This window comes from Scedosporium apiospermum (assembly GCF_000732125.1).
Source record: "Scedosporium apiospermum strain IHEM 14462 chromosome Unknown SEQ_SAPIO_0110, whole genome shotgun sequence".
Classification (NCBI taxonomy): Eukaryota; Fungi; Ascomycota; class Sordariomycetes; order Microascales; family Microascaceae; genus Scedosporium; species Scedosporium apiospermum.
The window spans coordinates 791,453-810,749 of NW_015971811.1; the positions used below are offsets into that span (position 1 = coordinate 791,453).

Here is a 19,297-nt window from a genome sequence, read left to right on the forward strand (position 1 = left end):
GAAACGGCTTGTGAGGAGAAGGGGGGGAAGGAGCATGGGCGGAGAGCGGAGGGCAGGAGCCGGCAGGGGTCAATTGGGGTCTAGAGCGGAGGAGAATTGACGTAGAGGCATCGATTGATGCATCCATTGGAAGACGATTCACGATTAACAAGACGCGGATCGAGAAGAAAAAAAAGTAAAAGAGAAAATCCCAACCAGAAGTTTTAGGCGGTCAGCACCACTCAGTCGAGGATTCCAGGCCAGTGGCACGATTTAACGGCGGGATGGGCTGCTGCAATCTTAGAACCGCCGCGACTTCGGGTACTTCCGCCAACAGCAGCGCCTGCGTACCGCTGAGCCTGTTTTCCTATTGGGGAGGTACCTACCTGAACCCCGGACGATAACGTACCACGAAAATCTGTTGGCAAAACGGGTGCCTGGGCCAGCGCATTTCCTGTCTTTGGCTCTTTTTTGGCTTTTCTTGCTCGCGAATTTTCCCCGGCTCGACGATCCGAATGTGACAGCGTTGGCCTATGAAGGGAACTTGTGGAAGGGGGCACATCACTCCACTCCCTGTTCGTGTCCCTGCTTCTGCTGGCTAGATTTCGGAGTGCTACAAAACTCAATCGTCGTCTGCTTCACACCGAACAGCTTTCCTCACGGACCCCTTTTTTTTTTCTGCTTCTCATCTGCCTTCTGCTCTATTCCCCCAATTTAAGCCCTCACTAATATATATAGTCCAAGCCACGAGGGAGGCTTTACCCCCTTCTCCGTCGACTTCCTCCATATCTTATCGCCCTCGGCGTCCTTTTCCTCTTTCGCGACGTCGGTCACCGAACCTCACTATTTTCCTCGACACACCACCCTTTTTTTCTCAAAAACAGCCCTCTCGATGAGCCAAACGACCACAATGCCCGCAGTGGCCACGCCCGAGCTTCGGCGCCGGGAGAAATACCATGAAGCCGAAGTCGTCATCGTCGGCGCAGGCGTCTTCGGATGCGCCATTGCCTTCGCCCTCGCCCGCCAGGGCCGCAGCGTCCTCCTCCTCGAGAGGTGGATGCACGAGCCTGACCGCATCGTCGGTGAGCTGCTGCAGCCCGGCGGCGTTGCGGCGTTGAAGAAGCTTGGACTGGAAGGGTGCCTCGAGGGCATCGATGCGATGCCCTGCGTGGGATATAGCGTCATATACGAGGGCACGCCGTGCACTTTCGAATACCCCAAGTTGGATGACGAGGGAAATGTCGTCTACGAGAAGACAGGTAGAGCCGATGGCAGGAGGCCGCAGGGTGTGGGCTTCCATCATGGAAGGTTTATCATGAAGTTGAGGGAGGCGTGTCTTAAGGAGGAGAACATCACCGTTGTCGAGACGGAGGCGACAAAACCCATTAGGGGTGACGAGATGGATAAGATTCTTGGCGTGGAGGCGCTGACGCGCAACAAGGAGACGGGGGTGAAGGAGAAGGATTACTTCTTTGGACAGCTGACCATCATCGCCGACGGATACGCGTCCAAGTTCAGGGCAGAGCACCTAGGTTCCGCCCCAGTCATCAAGAGCAAGTTCTACGCCCTCGAGCTCATCGACTGCCCGCTTCCCGCGCCAGCCCATGGCCACGTCATCATCGGCGACACCTTCCCCGTCCTCCTATACCAAATCGGCACCCATGAGACCCGCGCCCTCATCGACCTGCCCGAGAACCTCCCCGCCGCCTCCCCCGCGGCCGGCGGCGTCCGAGGCTACATCAAAAACGTAGTCATCCCCGCCGTGCCTGAGCAACTCCGCCCTTGCATGCTCAAGGCCCTCGAGGACGGCAAGCTTCCCAAGAGCATGCCCAACTCGTGGCTGCCGCCCACCAAGCAGCAGGCCAACGGCATGATCGTCCTCGGCGACGCCATGAACATGCGCCACCCCCTCACGGGAGGCGGCATGACCGTCGCCTTCAACGATGTCGTCATTCTCGCTGACCTGCTATCCCCCGAGAAGACCCCCTCGCTGGGAGATACCGTCGCCGTGCAGAAGGCCATGAACACCCTCTACTGGCAACGCAAGCGCCTCACCTCCATCATCAACGTCCTCGCCCAAGCCCTTTATAACCTCTTCGCCGCCGACGACGCGCAGCTCGACGCCCTGCGCCGCGGCTGCTTCGAATACTTCCAGCGCGGAATCACCGAGGATCCCTCGGGTCTTCTCGGTGGTGTCATCCACAACCCTGCCGTGCTGGCTTATCACTTCTTCTCCGTTGCTTTCGTCGGCATCTGGATGAACTTCAAGAGGAGTCTCTCCAGGGCGGGTATCTTTGCGCCGCTGATGCTGCCTGTTGCTGTGGTGCAGTCGGGTTTGATTCTGTTCAAGGCTTGTACGGTGTTTCTGCCTGTGCTATGGAGGGAGGCTAGCTAGAATGTTTAATGTCCATTGTATGAAGAGGAGAAGGAGGAGAAAAAGAAAAGAAAGCAAAACAAAGATTCTTTGGGGGAGTTTTGGAGTCTCGGGGTGTCGTGAGCCTTGAAGAAAACCCGTTTTTTCCCGCTCCTTCTTGTTCATCGTTTTGTTTTTTTTGTACTTTTTGGGGTTATGGGGGCTCACGACTCTCCTTGTGACGCTTGATCGATTCTTAGACACAAAGAAAATTTAATAAGGGTAAATTATGGATTGGGGAAAGAAGTTGGGTAGTTAGAGAGAGAAACCCCTTCATAATACTAATTGACCATCATCGATTGGGCACGTACTTCTACATATGTACCGGTGATCCAGATCGTCTTGGTCCTCGGGGACCATGTTTATTCATTTGCGTCGCTGCATATGTTCCTTTTTTTCTTTTTATTCTAACCGTCGAATGTACAAACCACCCACCAGATGCATAGTGTGATCCACGACAAGGAGACAAAAGCAAAGGAGATCTAGTACCGCCCCCTTTTCACGTCATCCTCCGCCTATACACACCCATCATCCAACTCGCCCTCAAAACCGCCAATCCCAACGCCATCGCAATGCTATCCCTCGCAAGGCTCATCTTCGAACCGTCCACCTCGTGCCAGGCAATGGGTACTTCCGCAACCTTGATGCCGGCGGTGGTGCCGATAACACTACCGTCGGAACCGAGGACGGGCGTGGCGGGGGCCGACTCGGCGAGCATGAGCATCTCGACGTCGAAGATCCATCCCTCGGCGTGCATGTAGGGGACTATGTGGGGGAGCGAGGCGCGTGAGAAGAGCTTGAAGCCGCATTGGGTGTCCTTGATGCGGGAGGTGGCGGGAGGTGTGAGGATCATGAGGATGAAATGGAAGCCGCGCATGAGAAAGTTGCGGAGAGCGGAGCGCTATACAAGTAGATACGTAAGAATTAGTAAATATCGATCAAGCAACTCAGGATGGATTAGGATTCCGACGGCGGTTACAAACCTTGACCACTGCGTCGCTACCAACAAGGTGCGACCTGCTGCCGACGGCCACTCCACGATGAGAGCCATCCGCAACCTCCTCGCAGCCCTCAATCAGCCTGCCGAGATCGCTAAACTTGGATGCGCCATCGGCATCGGCAAATAAGACGTATTCTCCCCGTACATGCCTAAAACCATGCGTAACAGCCCCACCCTTGCCCCGATTCTTCTCGAGGGTCACCACACGTAGCACATCGTCAAGCTTATGCTTGCGCGAAAACTCTAGCACCACATCAACGGTGCGATCCCTGCTCCCGTCGCTCACGACAATAATCTCATAGCCCGATACGGGTGGCAGAGGTCCTCCTCCCCGCGCCAACCTCTTCTTAACCCCCGAGAATGTAGAAGCCTTCTGGGCAGCGGTCTTGTCGCCAGGTCGGCCGAACGTGTTGTCGAGGTATTCGACGGCCTCCTCGAGGGCTGCGGATATCCGATCCTGTTCGTTGTAGGCGGGTACGACGACGCTGACGAGGACGGTGGGGTCCTCGATGCGGCCTGCGTCGGGGATGTGGAACTTGCCTAGCTCGGGCTGCTCGCTCTCGGAAAGCTTGCGCTCGGCGAGCCAGTTGTCGTACCAGCAGGGGAGCTGGTGAGAGACGGTCGTGCCATCGGGTCTCGTCGTTTGGTATGTCTTTTCGGAGGGGTAGGGAGCTCGTGGCTTGGGCGCGATGTAGTGGAGGGCAAGGTAGGCCTAGGAGCCGAGTCAGAAGTCAAGGTCGGACGGGTCGCTGCGATGCGCCACTGAGATAATTGAAATTGATCCTCTTTGTTTTTCTTTTCCTTTTCTTCTACGCATGCGCCTGCGCTTGCTTTCATCTTCCCCATTCATCCAAGATAGGTCGCATTATGGAAACAAAGGGGCATAGATACATACAGTAACAAGTGCTAGTGGCACAGCTGCGAGGAGGATGCTGAGATGCACAAACCACGGAAGCCCCAAGAATGCGTAAACTAAGGACAACATATTGGCTCCTTTAGAAATTCTGGCATTGGGGCAGGGGAGAGAGGGTGGTGTTCGGAGTGGTGAAGAGGCTGTCGAAATTCAGTTTCGCAATGAATGAGAGGAAGAGGGACCTCGTAAAGTCGCCAACCGGTCTTAGCTTGAAACAGCAACCCTAAGCCTCAGCCTGTCGCAGATTTGGCAGAAGTATGGCAATTGACGAGTCTGGAAGAGGAAGACGATTCTTCGGCCCCTCAAGTCATCGAGCCTCGAAGATTTACGCCATTCCACACAAAGCAAAATACACTACAAAAAGTGGAAGGGCAGGTGCAGATGAGAGTCAAGGTCTTGCATGGCGCGGTCGACTACTGCGTAGAGCAGTCGCGACCTTGGGTTAAGACCACATGTCAAAAACGGCTTGTTCCTTCCAATTGATTTCTGCTTATTATTGCCCCTGCCAATTTTTAGCGGGGCTCCACGTCATCCCCAGACCTCAATTTGCCTGCAGTCCAGGGGCATTTGAGAGCGCCGTCAACTGAACCTTGTGCCGGACCCAAGAAGAACCGACCGAGCCTCCATCCAGTCTTCAGGACCTTCAGCATCTTCATCCTCTCTCACAGCTCGCGCCCTGACAAAATAATTAAGGAAAAAATGACTGAAACCGACATGTGGTTTACATCAGAAACATGACACACTCCGCCAACACTACTGATAGGCTGAAACACTGGTCATTGAGCTGACGTTGTAGACAAAAAAAGAAGCTCGCCCATCAAGCTGCTATCGTCCGAGTTGATATTCCTCGCAATCTTGCCCATCAATCAATCCTCCCGATGAACTTCCTCCGTTACTCTTTGGCCGGCTCTCTACCTCCCCTGACCAAGCCTATACGCCCCAGTGGCTCCGGATAGCATCAATGTTAGCACCGGGAAAAAATCTACAGAACTCGGCGCAGAGCCCGAGTTCAAGAGGTTGTCGAAGAATGGTTTCCAAGGCCAGTCAGTCACCAGGAAGACGGTGTCTTACAGTTTCCCCATTCAACTCAGCGAAATTAACCTTGGAGAGCCATTTCGTCCAGAGCCTGGTGAGTTCAGTAGTCTAGTTCCGTTTCTTGCTAGGCTTTGCCAGAGAAGGCTGGAACTTGGCCTTCTCTGAGGGTTTTCTCTCCCGAGAGTGATTCCTAAATATTCGCTTCTACCCGTTCCAGACACCCAAATTGGCGGCGTTTTGCGAGTGTTTGCATGGGAAATGTCGCTGAGCCAGGGAACTTCATTGCGGTGTATGGCAATTCTAATGGAAGAGTTGACGGATCCGCCGTAGTCCAGTTCTCCGGGGAGGCACAGTTGAGCTTGGCCCCTTGCTAGGAGAGGATGAACTATCGGCCACGGGTGTCCGGTACGTGGTTACCTGCACCGACGTGGTGACCGGTGGTGCCGAAGGAGTCGGTTTGTCCGATGGGCTACGCCGCCTAGGATCACGTCGTTGTTGACCTTGCTTTGATGGCAAAGGCGGCGATGTGTCGGACACAACGGGAGATAAGGGGTCACGCCTCGGACGTCGGACAACTTTCATCTCCAGACCGTCTTGGGAGTACGTCGAGTTCCCGGAACTCGAGGGAGCCCTTGATCTATTCCCTACGCGTTCCCAATATTAGTCCAAAGTTCTCTAGAGAACGGGGAGGAAAAAGAAAGCTACCATTCCGTGGCCGGCGCTCCCCGAGTATTCTCTCAATCTCCTTTCCTTTGACGGACGGTGCCCCTAAGAATGGGGGCGTGCTATAGCCATTAATCGTTGCTTGTAAAATGGCCTCGGAGCTTCCGCCCTGATATGATGACGCGACGTAACTGTACGATCTCGGCGTATATACCATGGGATTGGCGTGGGCATCTGGGTACATGACATTCGAGAGACTGCTCGACACCCTAGGCACACCGGAAGACATCAAAGAGCTCCGCCTCCTGTTCTCCTCCAAGATTCGTTTCCGATCTTCCGCCTTGTACGATGCCGGGGCTCCTGCGAGTGCATCGATGGCAGCGTGCGTGGGTATATGTTTATAGGGTACTTTGGCCGGTTCGGTGCCCTGTTTCGTGCCTTGCTTCTTGGAAGCCTCCTTTGCCTGCTGCCTCCCCTTCCTGATCAGAGAGAAGATGGACATGATTTCGGCCCTGGTGTCAACTTCGAACTGTTCCGCTGTTTTGTTGGGCGGTAAATGGAAAAAAATGGATCGAAGCCGTCTTTTTCGAAAGGAAGTAAGCTGAGTCTCAATGGCACTTATATCTGTCAGACGAACTCATAAAGGACACCAGGAAACTTGACTGAGGCAGTTCCAGTCGGGGCCCTATACTAGGGAGGCCGCAAGCAGACAGAGCGACATCAATCGCAAGGCGGAGTCAAATTGAACATATTTAAATGACAGCGGAGGTGACGGAGAGATGAAGAAAAAAAAGCAAAAGGAAATATCGGAATGCGGTGTGAATATCAGCCAGAAAGAGGAGCAAAGTAGTGAATGATGAGCTATTACTGAGGTGGACCGTTACCAAAGAAATACGAGACACCTGGCTCAGCACCCCTGTCTCAGCGACGACGGCTGATAAGGAGAGGAGAGAGACACCGACAAATAAAACCAACCACCTGTCCGCCACGGGTGAAAATGCCTGGCTCAAGCACTCGGACGCAGCAACTTCAGATAATGCCTCCCGAACGTTGCTCCCAAGATGCGCCACCAAGCAGCCTGATCACTAGTCCCTGAGCTGAAAATCCCGAGGGCTGCACGGATAGCTAGATTAGGCCAATGAGCTGTGTGGATAACGGCACCGAAGAGACGTTGACGGTCAATGTGGCTGAAATGCACCCCTAGCTTTTGATATTTCCTGCTGGACAGCTGCGCTAGCTTATCTGTCGAAGGTATCGAACTCCGGACACGAAGATTTGAGAAAGCCACGTCAACGGGGATGCGGAAGAGGGGCGGTGAAAGCAACCGATGCCAGGCTAGTCCGTTGCGCTCGAGTCATATATACTTTTGAAGGGGCCCAGATAAATAGTGCATCATTGATCTCCAGAGAGGCCTTCGTATTAGTTTTCAGCAAATGCAGTAAAAACCAAACACTAGCTGAAGGGAGTTGCTTCTTCGATATGCCAGCAATTAATATCGCCATCTCGGTCAGGGACGCCGTCCCCTCCGAACGACCAGGAAGACTGCCAGATTTAATACACCCCCACGCCTACCCCATTCGCGAAGACCCATTTCGTCCGCCGCTGTGCTTCGGGACACTGGTTAGGACGGAATTCAATCGCGCTTTGTGTTAGCATGCCCGAGGTCGAGTGGATTGACTATCTATAATGAATATATTTGTGAACTTCAACGACAAACACCGCCAGTGCCTTGCTTTGGCGTTGCTGCTAAGACTATGGCGTCAATTGAACCCGGTATTCGACCTATACCGATACCGTATCTAGTGACGTGGAGCGGCGCGTCGATGTCTCCAGAACAGCTCCAATGAGCGTTGTGATTCGAATGCCTCTGCCAATCCCACGTGCTGTACCAAGCGACCTTGTCCCTGTAAACGGAGGAAGCACTGGTGTCCCGGGGTTCTAGAAATCCAAAATCCCAAGAATTCAAACTCTTGAGCTGGACCTGATCCCTGTCCCGACGATTTTTTGACAGTAGTCTTCCCGTGTTTTAGCGGAGTCCACCCATAACGAAGGGCATCAAAAATAACTGCGGTGAGCTCATCGTCTGTCTCTTTGTGATCCTGGTGCGCTGTCAAGAACCCTTCTCCGTAGCGGGCGGGAGGTTATTTTATTTTGGGAATGAGGGGTCTTTCTTGATAACCGAGGGACCGAGGGATCAATAGCCTGGCAGTAACCCAACCATTTGGATCGGAAATTTCGTCGCTGCAGAGTTGCATGCGTCAAGGCCTGGCAAGACTCGTCACCCTCGACACACTGCAACCCTGCTGCCCAAAATATCAATCAATTCTCGCCATTCTCGCCACCCTGCTGTTTCCGCCCGAAGAACTGAAGCGTTTGTGTGCCGCTCTTCTAGAAGTTTTCTCTCGTGGACGTCGCTTGAGGCCCAGTGTCAATAGTGATACGGTACACCAATTAATACTTCGGGGACTCTTATACGACAGAGCGGTGGCTGGGTGGTGGATCACTGGAGACGGCGGCCCCAAAGGGTCAATCATTGAATGTAGTAGTGTGCAAAGGCAGTGCCGTATTAGATTGTCTCGGAAGCTAAAGAGCCGAGAAGTGGCACACAATCAAGGACACTGGCATCGATTCGATGAAATGGGGTGGAAAAGGATCAATGTTGCTCTGATCAAATTAACCCAGAAGAGGTTTAAACTTCAGTTGCAGCCCAACGATTTTCGGGTCTTATTATAGTTTCCCCCACTTGACCGCCTTCACAGAAACTGGCATAGTGTGGGGGGTTCAGACATGCATCTTAAAGAAACTGGTAATCTAAAATCTATAACACACTTTGTATACATCGAACTTCGAAGTGAAGGCTACGGTCGGCCAAGGTGTTGATGCACTGATCCTCGTTCTGTACGGCTGCGGCCGCTCATCATTGATGAATATCAATCGCCCACCCTGGATTGATATTTTACACTCAATTAGGGTGCTTCAAGACTAGGAACTCCCCAGCTTTTGGTCCACTCCGTCTTCCACTTTGAAGGATCCCCCACTCGCCCAGCTTCCCACTTTGGAATCCGATTACATAAGATTTCAAAAGAGGCAAGAATCGTCTAGGAACTGGGAAAGCCGAGATGGCACAGACCAGGGACAGGCCCCGGTAACTTTTAGTCACGTGTCACCTTATCAACTGAGTCCCCCGTTGCGCCCAGCCTAGGTTCAATGGAGCAATAATATGGAGAAGGAAAACTGGTGAGTTTTGCTTGGCACATCACAGTGGCTTTTTCCGCAGGTCCCCCCAAATCCCAGCTTGTCTGCTGTCGCCACTGCCGCAGCGAGCGCCGACTTTTGTGACAGCCTCATCACCACCCCCCCCAAAAAAGAAAGTCCCGCTCTAGTCCGATCTCGACATCCACCCCCAGACAAAGCAAAAAAAATAAGAAAACAGGGCCAGAAAAAACACTGTCGCGCTTTGCGCACGAGGACATCTATCGATATCGCAGGGAACGCGGTAGTCTCTATCGTCACTTATGCGCTCCTCCAGTCCTTTCGGCAACCGATAACGCCATCAAACCTGGCGAGGTTGGTCCGATTTCCTGAACAGAATTCTCCTCCCGACCGGTAACGCGACCTTGGACCATACGTCACCTTCCTTTTCCCACCGCTCCTATCGTGCCCGCCCGAAAACAAATCCTCCTCAACAACTCCGCGACCCATTTTGAAATTATCGTCGATACATTTATTTACCTCGCGCATCGATTGAGCGAACGCTGCGACTCCCGACCCGCCCCCTTTCCCGATTCGCGATCACCGCACGCCTCTGACTCTCCAGCACCACGTCGACGTCGACCGAGAAGTGGACGCCGAGCCGTTGATGATGGCACAACACGTGCCTCATCAGGCGAAGGATAAGAGGCGCGTCAAGGTCTATGAACTGCGCAATAATGACTGGTTCGATAGAGGCACTGGCTTCTGTACGGCTGCCTTTACGCAGGTGAGTAGTCGAATTCGTTATCTTAGGCAGCGGCGAAGGAAATCCAGCGCGTCCCGTGGTCAACCTGCGAACGCTTTTCCGACTTCCCAAAATTACCGGATACACATGCGAGACAGCATTAGATCTTTTACCATCTATTTGGAGATTCGGGTCACTCTAACAATTAATAGTCCGACGATGGCCAGTGTCGCGATGCTCGGGTAATCGTTGAGTCTGAAGATGAACCGGACCGCCTACTCCTCGATACAAGTATATGCAGGGAAGATGGATTCCAGAAGCAAAGAGGTATGTTTATCCTCTTCTATTCTGTTTTATTCCCCCCTTCAATCTCGTTCCTGCTGGCCTCTCAGAGATTACATCACTGAGGCTAACCGTAATTCAGATACCCTCATCGTTTGGACAGAACCGAACAGCGGTCTCGACATGGCCCTCAGTTTCCAGGAACCAGAGGGCTGCGCCATGATATGGTTTGTGTCCTTATTTCGATAGCCTATATATCCGACGAGGCATGGTTGCTATGAGGAAACGAATGGGTCTTCTAACGGATAACGCGTAATAGGAAATTCGTGAACAGTGTCCAACAATCGACCCAAAATGGGCTCGGCGCCGCAGGTTTGTGTCCTACCGTTCCAGAATCTGAATAGTTTGAAGGTTGCGCAACGTACTGACGTGCTCGAAAAGACGACAATTTGTCTGACGACCTTACTATGGATCTAGCTACGACGGTTTCCCTCCCCCCAGTCGAGCTAGGCAATCTCAGCGAGATCGAAACGAAGATAAGGATAGTGAGTTCAACAGGTGCAGGTAGGGACGCCCTAGCGAAGTACATCCTTAAGGAGGACTACATCCGCAAGATGATACCCCTTGTCGAGACGTCCGAAGACTTCGAAAGCCTACCAGACCTCCATCGACTCTGCAACATCATGAAGACGGTTATCCTATTGAACGACCCGGCACTTATCGAGCATGTGGTCTCCGACGAATGTGTCGATGCGGTTGTCGGCGCTCTCGAGTACGACCCAGATTTCCCGAACCACAAGGCGAACCATCGCGCGTGGTTGAATGGTCAGGGCCGCTTCAAGGAGGTCGTTCCTATCGAAGACGAACATATTCGCCACAAGATCCACCAGACCTACCGGCTTCAGTACCTGAAAGATGTCGTACTGGCGCGCATTCTCGACGACCCTACCTTTTCCGTTCTTAACTCTCTCATCTTCTTCAACCAGGTCGAGATCGTCCAACACCTCCAAGGGAACGCTATATTTCTCAATGAACTCTTTGGAATCTTCAAGTCGCCGAACCAGGACCCGAAGCAAAAGAAGGACGCCGTCCTGTTCATCCAGCAGTGTTGCACGATAGCTAAGAACCTCCAGCCACCCGCTCGTCAGGCTTTGTATAACAACTTCCTCGCCCATGGTCTCCTCCAAATCATCAACTTCGGCCTGCGTCACCCGGACGTGGGCGTAAGAGTTGGCGCGACTGACATCCTAGTCTCCCTAATCGATCACGATCCACAGATGATCCGAGCGACGATATATCGACAACTTGGCGACGGTCATCCACCTTTAACGGACTCGTTAATTGAGCTATTGCTGGTTGAGGTTGACTTGGGTGTGAAGTCCCAGATATCAGACGCGTTGAAGGTTCTCTTGGACGGCATGCCAGTGACTCAGGTTCAGGATAACATCTCAAGAGCCACGGGAGATTTCGCTGGCGCTGGCCGGCGGACGATAGATCACAATCCTCAGCAGGAGCTCTTCTTGGAACGCTTCTACGAGACTTCGGCAACAAAACTATTCAAGCCCCTTCTCGACCTCGAAAATAAGACCAAGCTTTCCTTCACAACATAACAGGCATCCATGTTTTCATACCTTATCGAGATACTCTGCTTTTTCATCCGCCAGCATTACCATCGCAGCAAGAGTTTCGTGCTTCAGAGGAAGATTTCACTGCGAATCTTGCAGCTACTTCAAACCGAAGAGAAGTATCTCAAGCTAGGTGAGTCTCGGATTGTGCTATATTAGTGTGTGTTATTTGCCAAACCTCTAACCACCCACACTTGTAGTTGCGATCCGGTTTTTCCGCCAGCTCTTAGGCCTCCAAGATGTGTTCTACGTAAAGCATCTCATCGACACAGATGTCTTCGGTCCCATCCTCGATATCTTAATCGGCGTTATGCCTCGAGACAATCTCCTAGGTTCAGCCTGCATAGAGTTCTTTGAGTTCATTAAGAAGGAAAGCATGAAGGATCTTGTCAAGCACCTGGTTCAGAATTACCGGCCACAACTTGTCACACTCAGCAGCCTAGAAACGTTCCGCGATATGATTATCCGTTACGATCAAACGCAAGGCTTCACGACGGGCAGCGATTTCCTTTTGGATGCGGAGGAGGACGTGACGCGTCGGCCGCCAGCGCACGCCAGGATGATGGAGCAACTCCAGGTCGATCCGACCGAAGAAGCGTACTGGAACGAAGACGACGAGGAAGAGCAGCAACCGACGGTCAATGCGCAGGCAAAGGCTCCCATTGCTAATGGCACCTCGCCATCCACGAGACTAGTCGATTACCTTTCCGACGGGGACGAAGAGGAGATGGAGGAAGGCGATGCTGCAAGCGGCGCGGTCTCAGCCGACGCTGCGACGCCATCGACCTCGATCATCAAAGACGGCGAACTTGCTTTAGTGAACGATGCGGAGGCAGCCACGAAGAAGCAGGACGCGTCCGTGGATGGCCCTGATAAGATGGCGGTAGCGACCGACGATCTGGCTGACGTGGATGGCGTGTCAGATGCTGGCTCCGTCGTGAGCGAGGCTGTATCCGATACGTCGACTACTTCGGCACCGCCTCAAAAGCGACGCCGCGAAGAAGATGACGACGATGACGAGCTCGGAAAGCTGATGCAGAATAAACGGCGAAACAGCAAGTCGATGTCGACGAACTCCTCAACACAATCCATCCTAAAGAGAAAACAAAGCTTCACTAACAGTACGAGCGGGAGTCCTAAAATTTCCATTAGCATCTCATCGACAGGTGCGGGGCTTCGATCATCAAGCGAAGACTCGTGATGAGCAGCCTGTGTGAGATGTGGAAGGTTTTTAAGAAGAAAGGGGAAAAAAACATGAGGTGCCACGAAAGACGAAACAAGGAAGAGGAATGCATTTCTCGGTCTTTCCTGCTGGACATCATCGGCGGGATAATGCGTAGGGACGGGGTTTCGGACTTGGATGGTGGTGTTTGGGGCGCAACAAGGGAGGTTCACTCTGCTTGCTTTCTCTATTGTTTTTCGTTTTCCTTTCCACTCATTGTGCGTTATGGCTTTTGGGCAAAATCCTCCCTTGTTTTCCCAAGCACCGACGGCATGATTGCCGAGGAAACCTCATGAGAATATGGCAGGGCAAGGAGCAGGGGGGTTTACCAAGAAGAAAAAAAAAAGCGGAAAGGCTGAGGGATATGGTCAGTCTGCCCCCTTTGTTTTTGTTTCGATGAAGCGGACTGGCATGCAGACTGGCCTTGGTGATGAGTTAGCCCTAAGCCCGGTCATGCCTTGTAAGAGTTATGGTGTAGATATGATGTCTTTTTTTGGTCTTTTTTTGTTTCCCCGGTCTTCTAGTGGCAGATAAGGCTATCTAGCGAGGCGAGATGAATCTTTATACCCATTTAAAGGAGTCGGACTTGGATCGAAGCGAAGTGCGGATGATGATTGTGAAAAGCTGGATACCGTGAAGGCCTCATGGTGGCTTTGTGGCGATGATGATACCCATTGAGAGAGCTGCTTCTCGGGCCCAGTTGCATGAATCAAGCATGTTATTTATGAACGATCGACTTGCAATGACCCCAGCCGAAGTTTCTGGTTTTCGAGTCATGTAAGTGGATTGATTAACTTGATCGGCATCGAGCAAAGTGAGACAACGAGAACGGCTCTTTATGTGTCAGTCACAGAGAAGAGCCCTCACGATAATCGAATACTCCGCGGAAGGCTGAAGCTGTAAGTGTTGTAGAGTTGCTACAAGTTGTGCTCACAGTCGCCGTGTTGAAGGTTTGTCCTAAAGTTCAATGTGAAGAATAATTGAAATTTTTTTGTACCATTATTTTTTTCAATCCCACCAAGAATTTCGTCGCACCCAAAATTCACCGCACCAAACCAAACTCTTAAACTTTGAACAACACCAGCAGCAGGCTCAACTCCAGCATAAGCCCAAAGCCGTGGCATTCAGCTACAGTCCTCAAGGCATCCGTATAGAACCCAGCTCTGGAAACCGCGATATAAATTTACTGGGGAACTTAGTCTGGTGCCCCGTAGAGCCATCTGCCAGACCATGTCAGTCGAGTGCCGAATCCGGCCCTTCGACCGGCCAACCAAGACTGGCAAGCCCGAAGACCGCCCGGACCTCCGCAAGCCTCCCGTCTTGTTCGTCAACCGCGCCAGTTTCGAGGCTCTCGAGCGCGCGTACGGTGCACCCGCCGCAGTAGTGCATGTGCGCGTGGAAAGACTCCAGGATGGCGAAGTCTCCGGAGGCAGCGGGGTCGCGACGCCGAACAGTGGTGATGCTGCGGTAACTGCGACCACGCCGCTGGTTAGGCAGGCGACTGTGATGCCGTCTGCGCAGGATATGAAGGGGGATGTGGTGAAGATGACGAGGGTGTTTATGGAGGCAGTGGGGTTCCATACGGGGGACTTGGTGAGGATTACGGCGAATAGGAGTGTGGCGACGGAGAAGGCGGCGGAGAGGGTAGTTGTGGAGGATGTTACGGGGGAGCAGTGTGAAGGGGTGGATTTGGGGTTGAGGGGGTGGGAGAGGACGCTTTGGGAGTTGGGGATAAGAGAGTTTTTGAGTAAGTAGTAGGCTCTTTTCTCCCCCTCTTGTCTTCTCTTGTTTTTCTTGCCGATTGGTGAAGCTGACACTTTTTACCTTCTGCGCCTTCAAGCGAAAAGGGCTGTGTATGTATACCCTGGGGCAGTATTCGAGCTCAAGCTTGTCACGACTGCTCGTCAGTTCAGGGTCATCTCGGTCAACTCACGGACAGATAACCTCGCCCGAATCGAGCTGGCTACGACCGTGGAGATTTCCCACGCCGCCATCACTACAGGCTCCGATGCACAAATAGCAGCGGGTAGCCGCGAGCTAGTCGTCTCAAACGTACCAGGCCTCGGGCGCCAGATGAAACTCCTCAACGACTTCTTCGCAGACCTGCAGTCCTCCCTCCCCGCCCTAACGTCCCTCGACGCCCGCTGGCGATCCTGCGCAATCGCCATCCATGGCGGCCGTGGAACGGGCAAGACCTTTGTGCTAGACAAGATCGCCAGCGCCTGCGAGGGCAAATTCAAAGTCATCCGCGCGCAAAAAGGAACCCCCCCGAGCGCCATGAGCGGGATTCTCGTGCAGGCCGAACTCGACCAGCCCAGCGTGGTGCTCATTGACGACCTCGACGACATCCTCGAGACGGCACAGAGGTCCGTGCCGCAGCTAGTGGGGATATTGACCTCAGGTTTGGACAAGTTCGCGAGCGACGCTGCTGAGGCGGGGCGCGCGTCTGTCGCCGTCGTGGCTACGTGTAAGGATTACTTTTCGCTGCCGCACGAGCTGAGGAGGTTGAAGAGGTTCGTTAAGGGGATTGCGCTGCCTATCCCCGATGTGCCGAGCAAGGTCGAGATTCTCAAGTCTTTCAACGTGCCTCTTCCCGAGGACGCAAAGGAGGAAATCCTCTTGGACGTGGCGAAGAGGACGTACGCTTTTAACCCCGAGGATCTGGAGAGGTTGGCTTCCACGGCCGTCGACACTGCCGTGGGGCGGCTGAGGCGCGAGATTAAGAGCGGGCTGAAGGATGCGGAGACGCCTTTGTCCTGTACGAGGAAGGATTTGGAGAGCGCTTTGGCGAGGACGACGCCGAGCTCGTTGCACGATATTAACCTGCGGCCGCCTACCGTTCACTGGAGGGATATCGGAGGGCAGCAGAAGGTCAAGAACGAGCTACAGAGAATGATACGAGAAGTCCTCGTGAGTTCCACCATCGTCTGCTTTTAAACTGGTTTCGTATGCACAAAATGCTTTCCTGGTTTTACTGACGTCCCCCAAGGGCCAATCCCCCCTCTGCCTCCAACCCCCCAAAGGCATCCTCATGTACGGGCCCCCCGGCTGCGCCAAAACCTACTGCGCCCAAGCCCTCGCCACCGAATCCGGCTTCAACTTCTTCTCCGTCAAGGGCCCCGAGCTGCTCAACCAATATGTCGGCGAAACAGAACGCAACATCCGGCGTCTCTTCCAGCGCGCCGCCGCGTCAGCCCCTGCCATCATCTTCTTCGACGAGCTCGACACGATGGGCCTCACGCCGCGCCGCGGAGGAGGATCTTCCAAAGGTAACGGCGGAGCGGGTGGTGTGGGTGTAGGTGTCCTGGGAGCCCTGTTGACGGAGCTGGACGGCTTCGAAAAGCTCGAGGACGTCGTCGTCTTGGCGGCCACGAATAGTCCCGAGAGCATCGAGCCGGCGCTTTTGAGATCGGGACGGTTGGATAGGTATTTGTTCGTGGGTCCGCCGGACGTCAAGGAAAGGGAGGAGATTTTTGGGATTTATGCTGCCAAGGTGCCCGTTGCTGAGGATGTGGATTTGGCGGAGTTGGCTGTCATTACGGATGGGTATACTGGCGCGGATATTAGAGGCTTGGTTAACGAGGCGGGTCATGTTGTGTTTACGGAGAGGGGAGGGGAGACGGAGGGCGCTGTTATTGGGATGGAGCATTTGGTTAAGGCTATTGGTTTGAGAGGGCCGTCTGTGACTCCGGAAGTTTTGAGGAGGTATACGGAGTGGAGGCCGTCTCATAACTTTAAGTCCTAGGAGTTGGAACGATATGATGATAGATATGATAGACGTTGGGTAGAAAGTGAACGACTTATCATAATACCTCGGGGACCCATGTATTTCTTCTTCTATGTTACCCCCGCTTAATCCTGCTTGCCAAGCTTGCAAGAAAAAAAAATGATATTATTCTGGCATTTCTTTTCTTGACGCATGAAAACAAGTACCCCTTTAGTATCTATGATACTATCTATGCTACCATCCGCTATCCGATACAAGAAGCGTAGAATATTTGAATCGTACACACAAATACATTGATTCGGCTGCTCGGCGACTTCACAGCAGCCACTTCGCGTAGGTCAACACGATATCCTCCATCGTCTTCTTCTGGAACGGAACGACCCGCAAGTTAACCAACTCATCAAGGTCGATGAGGAAGTCCTTCCTAGTGTCCTGCGGCATAGTCTGCGGCACAATGTTCCGAAGGATATGAACCTGGCAGAGGAGGTTCCCTATCTGCTCGTACGTCATAGTCTTCTCCGGCGTCAGATCCGCCTTGGCGAGCATCCGGTTTATCGTGCGCACGGCCCGCATGGTCTTGGAGGTCCTGTCGCGCTGGCGCAAGCCTACCCTTCCAGACATTACGCCTCGGATGTACTGGTAGACGCCGACGGAGATGAGGATCCCGGGGGTGAGGGAGACGAAGCCGAAGACTAGTTCCTGGCTCTTGAGGAGGGCGTCGATTCCGCCGAGGGCAACTTCCATGTCGACCTTGCTCTTCTGGACCTGGATAAGAAGAGATCGCACGAGGTCCCCCTTCACGGCGCCGATGAAGGGCTTCCTAAGATCCTTCTCGTAGGCCTTGAGAACAGGTGTCACGTCTCCGTGGACGACCCGAGAGCGGATGTCAGCCACCTGAGCGTCCGTTAGAGCCACCGCCGAGCCATCTGCGGTGGCGAAATGGGGCTTATCGACGGCAAAATCGACAACCATGCGCTCTAGGCTCTCGAGGTCTGCCCTGAGGCTGTCGCGACTCATGAGCGTAAGCTCTCGATTCTCGTCGTGTCGAATGGTCTTGATAATCTTCCGTGCGGGGTCAATAACCCAGTTGCTCCAGAAGTCCCTAACGGTTAGGCCAAGGTCCGCAATCGCTTGGATGATGTCCGCCTTCCGGTTAGTAAGGAAGCGAAGGATCATACTCGACGAGAGGAGACCGATAGTAGCCGGGAGCCAATACCTGACCCAGATCGATGGACGCCCGTGGGTCTTAATTACAGCCCTGGTATCGGCGGCCTGGCGAGGTAGTCGATGTTGCAAAATCGTGAGCAGTCGGTTCGCAAGCCGGCGGGGTGGAGAATCTTGTTCCTCATCAAGCTGATTTAAGAGCTCCGGGTCATTGTCGACAAAACGGAAGATTCCCTCTTCGAAATCAGATACTGTGCCGTCAATGTTTGCCGTCTGGACCATGACCGTCTCCATGAGTGAAACGCTTCGTTCGAGCACATCCTTCCATTCTCCCCTGTTGAAATCGAGACCTTCGTGAACTAGCGCGCCGACTCCACAAGCGATATTCTCCTTCAAGCGACGGATCTGGTATGCTTTTTCCCGTGCCTCTGCTTGACATAGTGCGATCGGTGATAAGATGCGGTCTTGGATGTTAACGAGAGACCTATCTTGGACCGTTGTTCGTACGATGTGGTAAAACTTCCTCCATCGATCCGACATGGACATGCACTTGATAGAGTCCTTTCGACTCACGGCCACATGCTCTTCGTCGAGCTCGTCTTCGGGTTTAAGTTCCGGGGAATACATGGAGCGTATACGATGGGTGCTCTCATAATATACATCTCTCGTGAAGCTCCACAGCTGGAGCGGAGATTTTTGTAGCCAAAGGAGGAAACCAAGCCTATATGAGCGTGATATGTCGTCCCAATACCACAGGTGGTCCTCGAGCGAGATGTTCTGGTCAATCAGAGTCTGCAGAATAGCACCGTAAATCTGCATTGCAGCCTTCGCAAGAAGGAGCCACTCGATTTCAGTCTCAAATGGATTTGGTAGCTCGCCGTCAACAGCTCCCGGAGTGAATTTGAAGGTGTCATGATGCATAGCAAGTTGAGATTGTATGAGAAGCTGCTCGATCCTCCATGTAGGTAAGAGAGGGTCAGATGATGAAGGCGTTGAAAGCGCCTTGAAGATCCGGACCAATTCGGCTACTCGAGGCGACTCGAGTGCCGTGGCAACCAACACGCCCTGCTCCTGGAGAGAGACCTGTTCATCTTCGGTGACGACGAACAGGTCATGGTCTCTCGATATGGAGTTGAGCTGTGTGTTGATGGCCCAGACACGGCTGTAAGAGGGGGTCAGCAAGCTGCGAAAAACCAATCTCCCCAACAATATAATACCACCACCCATGAGAGAACTGGATCAATTACTTACTCGCCTATCACGGACATGGTGATGGATTGCGCCGCTCCACGAGGAATGGCATGAAGGTGAGCGAGTGTCTTGATACTTGAAGTAGC

The 19,297-nt window shown here is 53.2% G+C and overlaps 5 protein-coding genes and 1 pseudogene across 5 annotated transcripts; 3 read left to right on the plus strand and 3 right to left on the minus strand.

The window, feature by feature from the left end:
* Positions 1-889: 889 nt before the first annotated feature.
* SAPIO_CDS7171 lies at positions 890-2,374 on the plus strand (annotated as a pseudogene; the record flags this gene model as incomplete).
* A 517-nt stretch (positions 2,375-2,891) lies between these two features.
* Positions 2,892-4,377, minus strand: SAPIO_CDS7172 (Glycosyltransferase family 2 protein; the record flags this gene model as incomplete). The annotated part of the gene is made up of 3 exons (XM_016789080.1): positions 2,892-3,293; positions 3,376-4,104; positions 4,288-4,377. 3 exons carry the CDS (start codon positions 4,375-4,377, stop codon positions 2,892-2,894), a joined length of 1,221 nt encoding a protein of 406 aa, XP_016640907.1.
* A 1,263-nt stretch (positions 4,378-5,640) lies between these two features.
* Positions 5,641-6,505, minus strand: SAPIO_CDS7173 (uncharacterized protein; the record flags this gene model as incomplete). The annotated part of the gene is made up of 2 exons (XM_016789081.1): positions 5,641-5,984; positions 6,046-6,505. 2 exons carry the CDS (start codon positions 6,503-6,505, stop codon positions 5,641-5,643), a joined length of 804 nt encoding a protein of 267 aa, XP_016640908.1.
* A 3,360-nt stretch (positions 6,506-9,865) lies between these two features.
* Positions 9,866-13,048, plus strand: SAPIO_CDS7174 (uncharacterized protein; the record flags this gene model as incomplete). The annotated part of the gene is made up of 7 exons (XM_016789082.1): positions 9,866-9,982; positions 10,153-10,267; positions 10,365-10,449; positions 10,542-10,594; positions 10,664-11,445; positions 11,836-11,980; positions 12,048-13,048. 7 exons carry the CDS (start codon positions 9,866-9,868, stop codon positions 13,046-13,048), a joined length of 2,298 nt encoding a protein of 765 aa, XP_016640909.1.
* Positions 13,049-14,299: 1,251 nt separating this feature from the next.
* On the plus strand, positions 14,300-16,814 carry SAPIO_CDS7175 (Uncharacterized protein; the record flags this gene model as incomplete). The annotated part of the gene is made up of 3 exons (XM_016789083.1): positions 14,300-14,816; positions 14,943-15,979; positions 16,059-16,814. The coding sequence occupies 3 exons, from the start codon at positions 14,300-14,302 to the stop codon at positions 16,812-16,814; spliced, it is 2,310 nt and encodes a 769-aa protein (XP_016640910.1).
* A 297-nt stretch (positions 16,815-17,111) lies between these two features.
* Positions 17,112-19,228, minus strand: SAPIO_CDS7176 (ATP synthase regulation protein nca2; the record flags this gene model as incomplete). The annotated part of the gene is made up of 2 exons (XM_016789084.1): positions 17,112-19,122; positions 19,212-19,228. The coding sequence occupies 2 exons, from the start codon at positions 19,226-19,228 to the stop codon at positions 17,112-17,114; spliced, it is 2,028 nt and encodes a 675-aa protein (XP_016640911.1).
* Between the last annotated feature and the right edge of the window lie 69 nt (positions 19,229-19,297).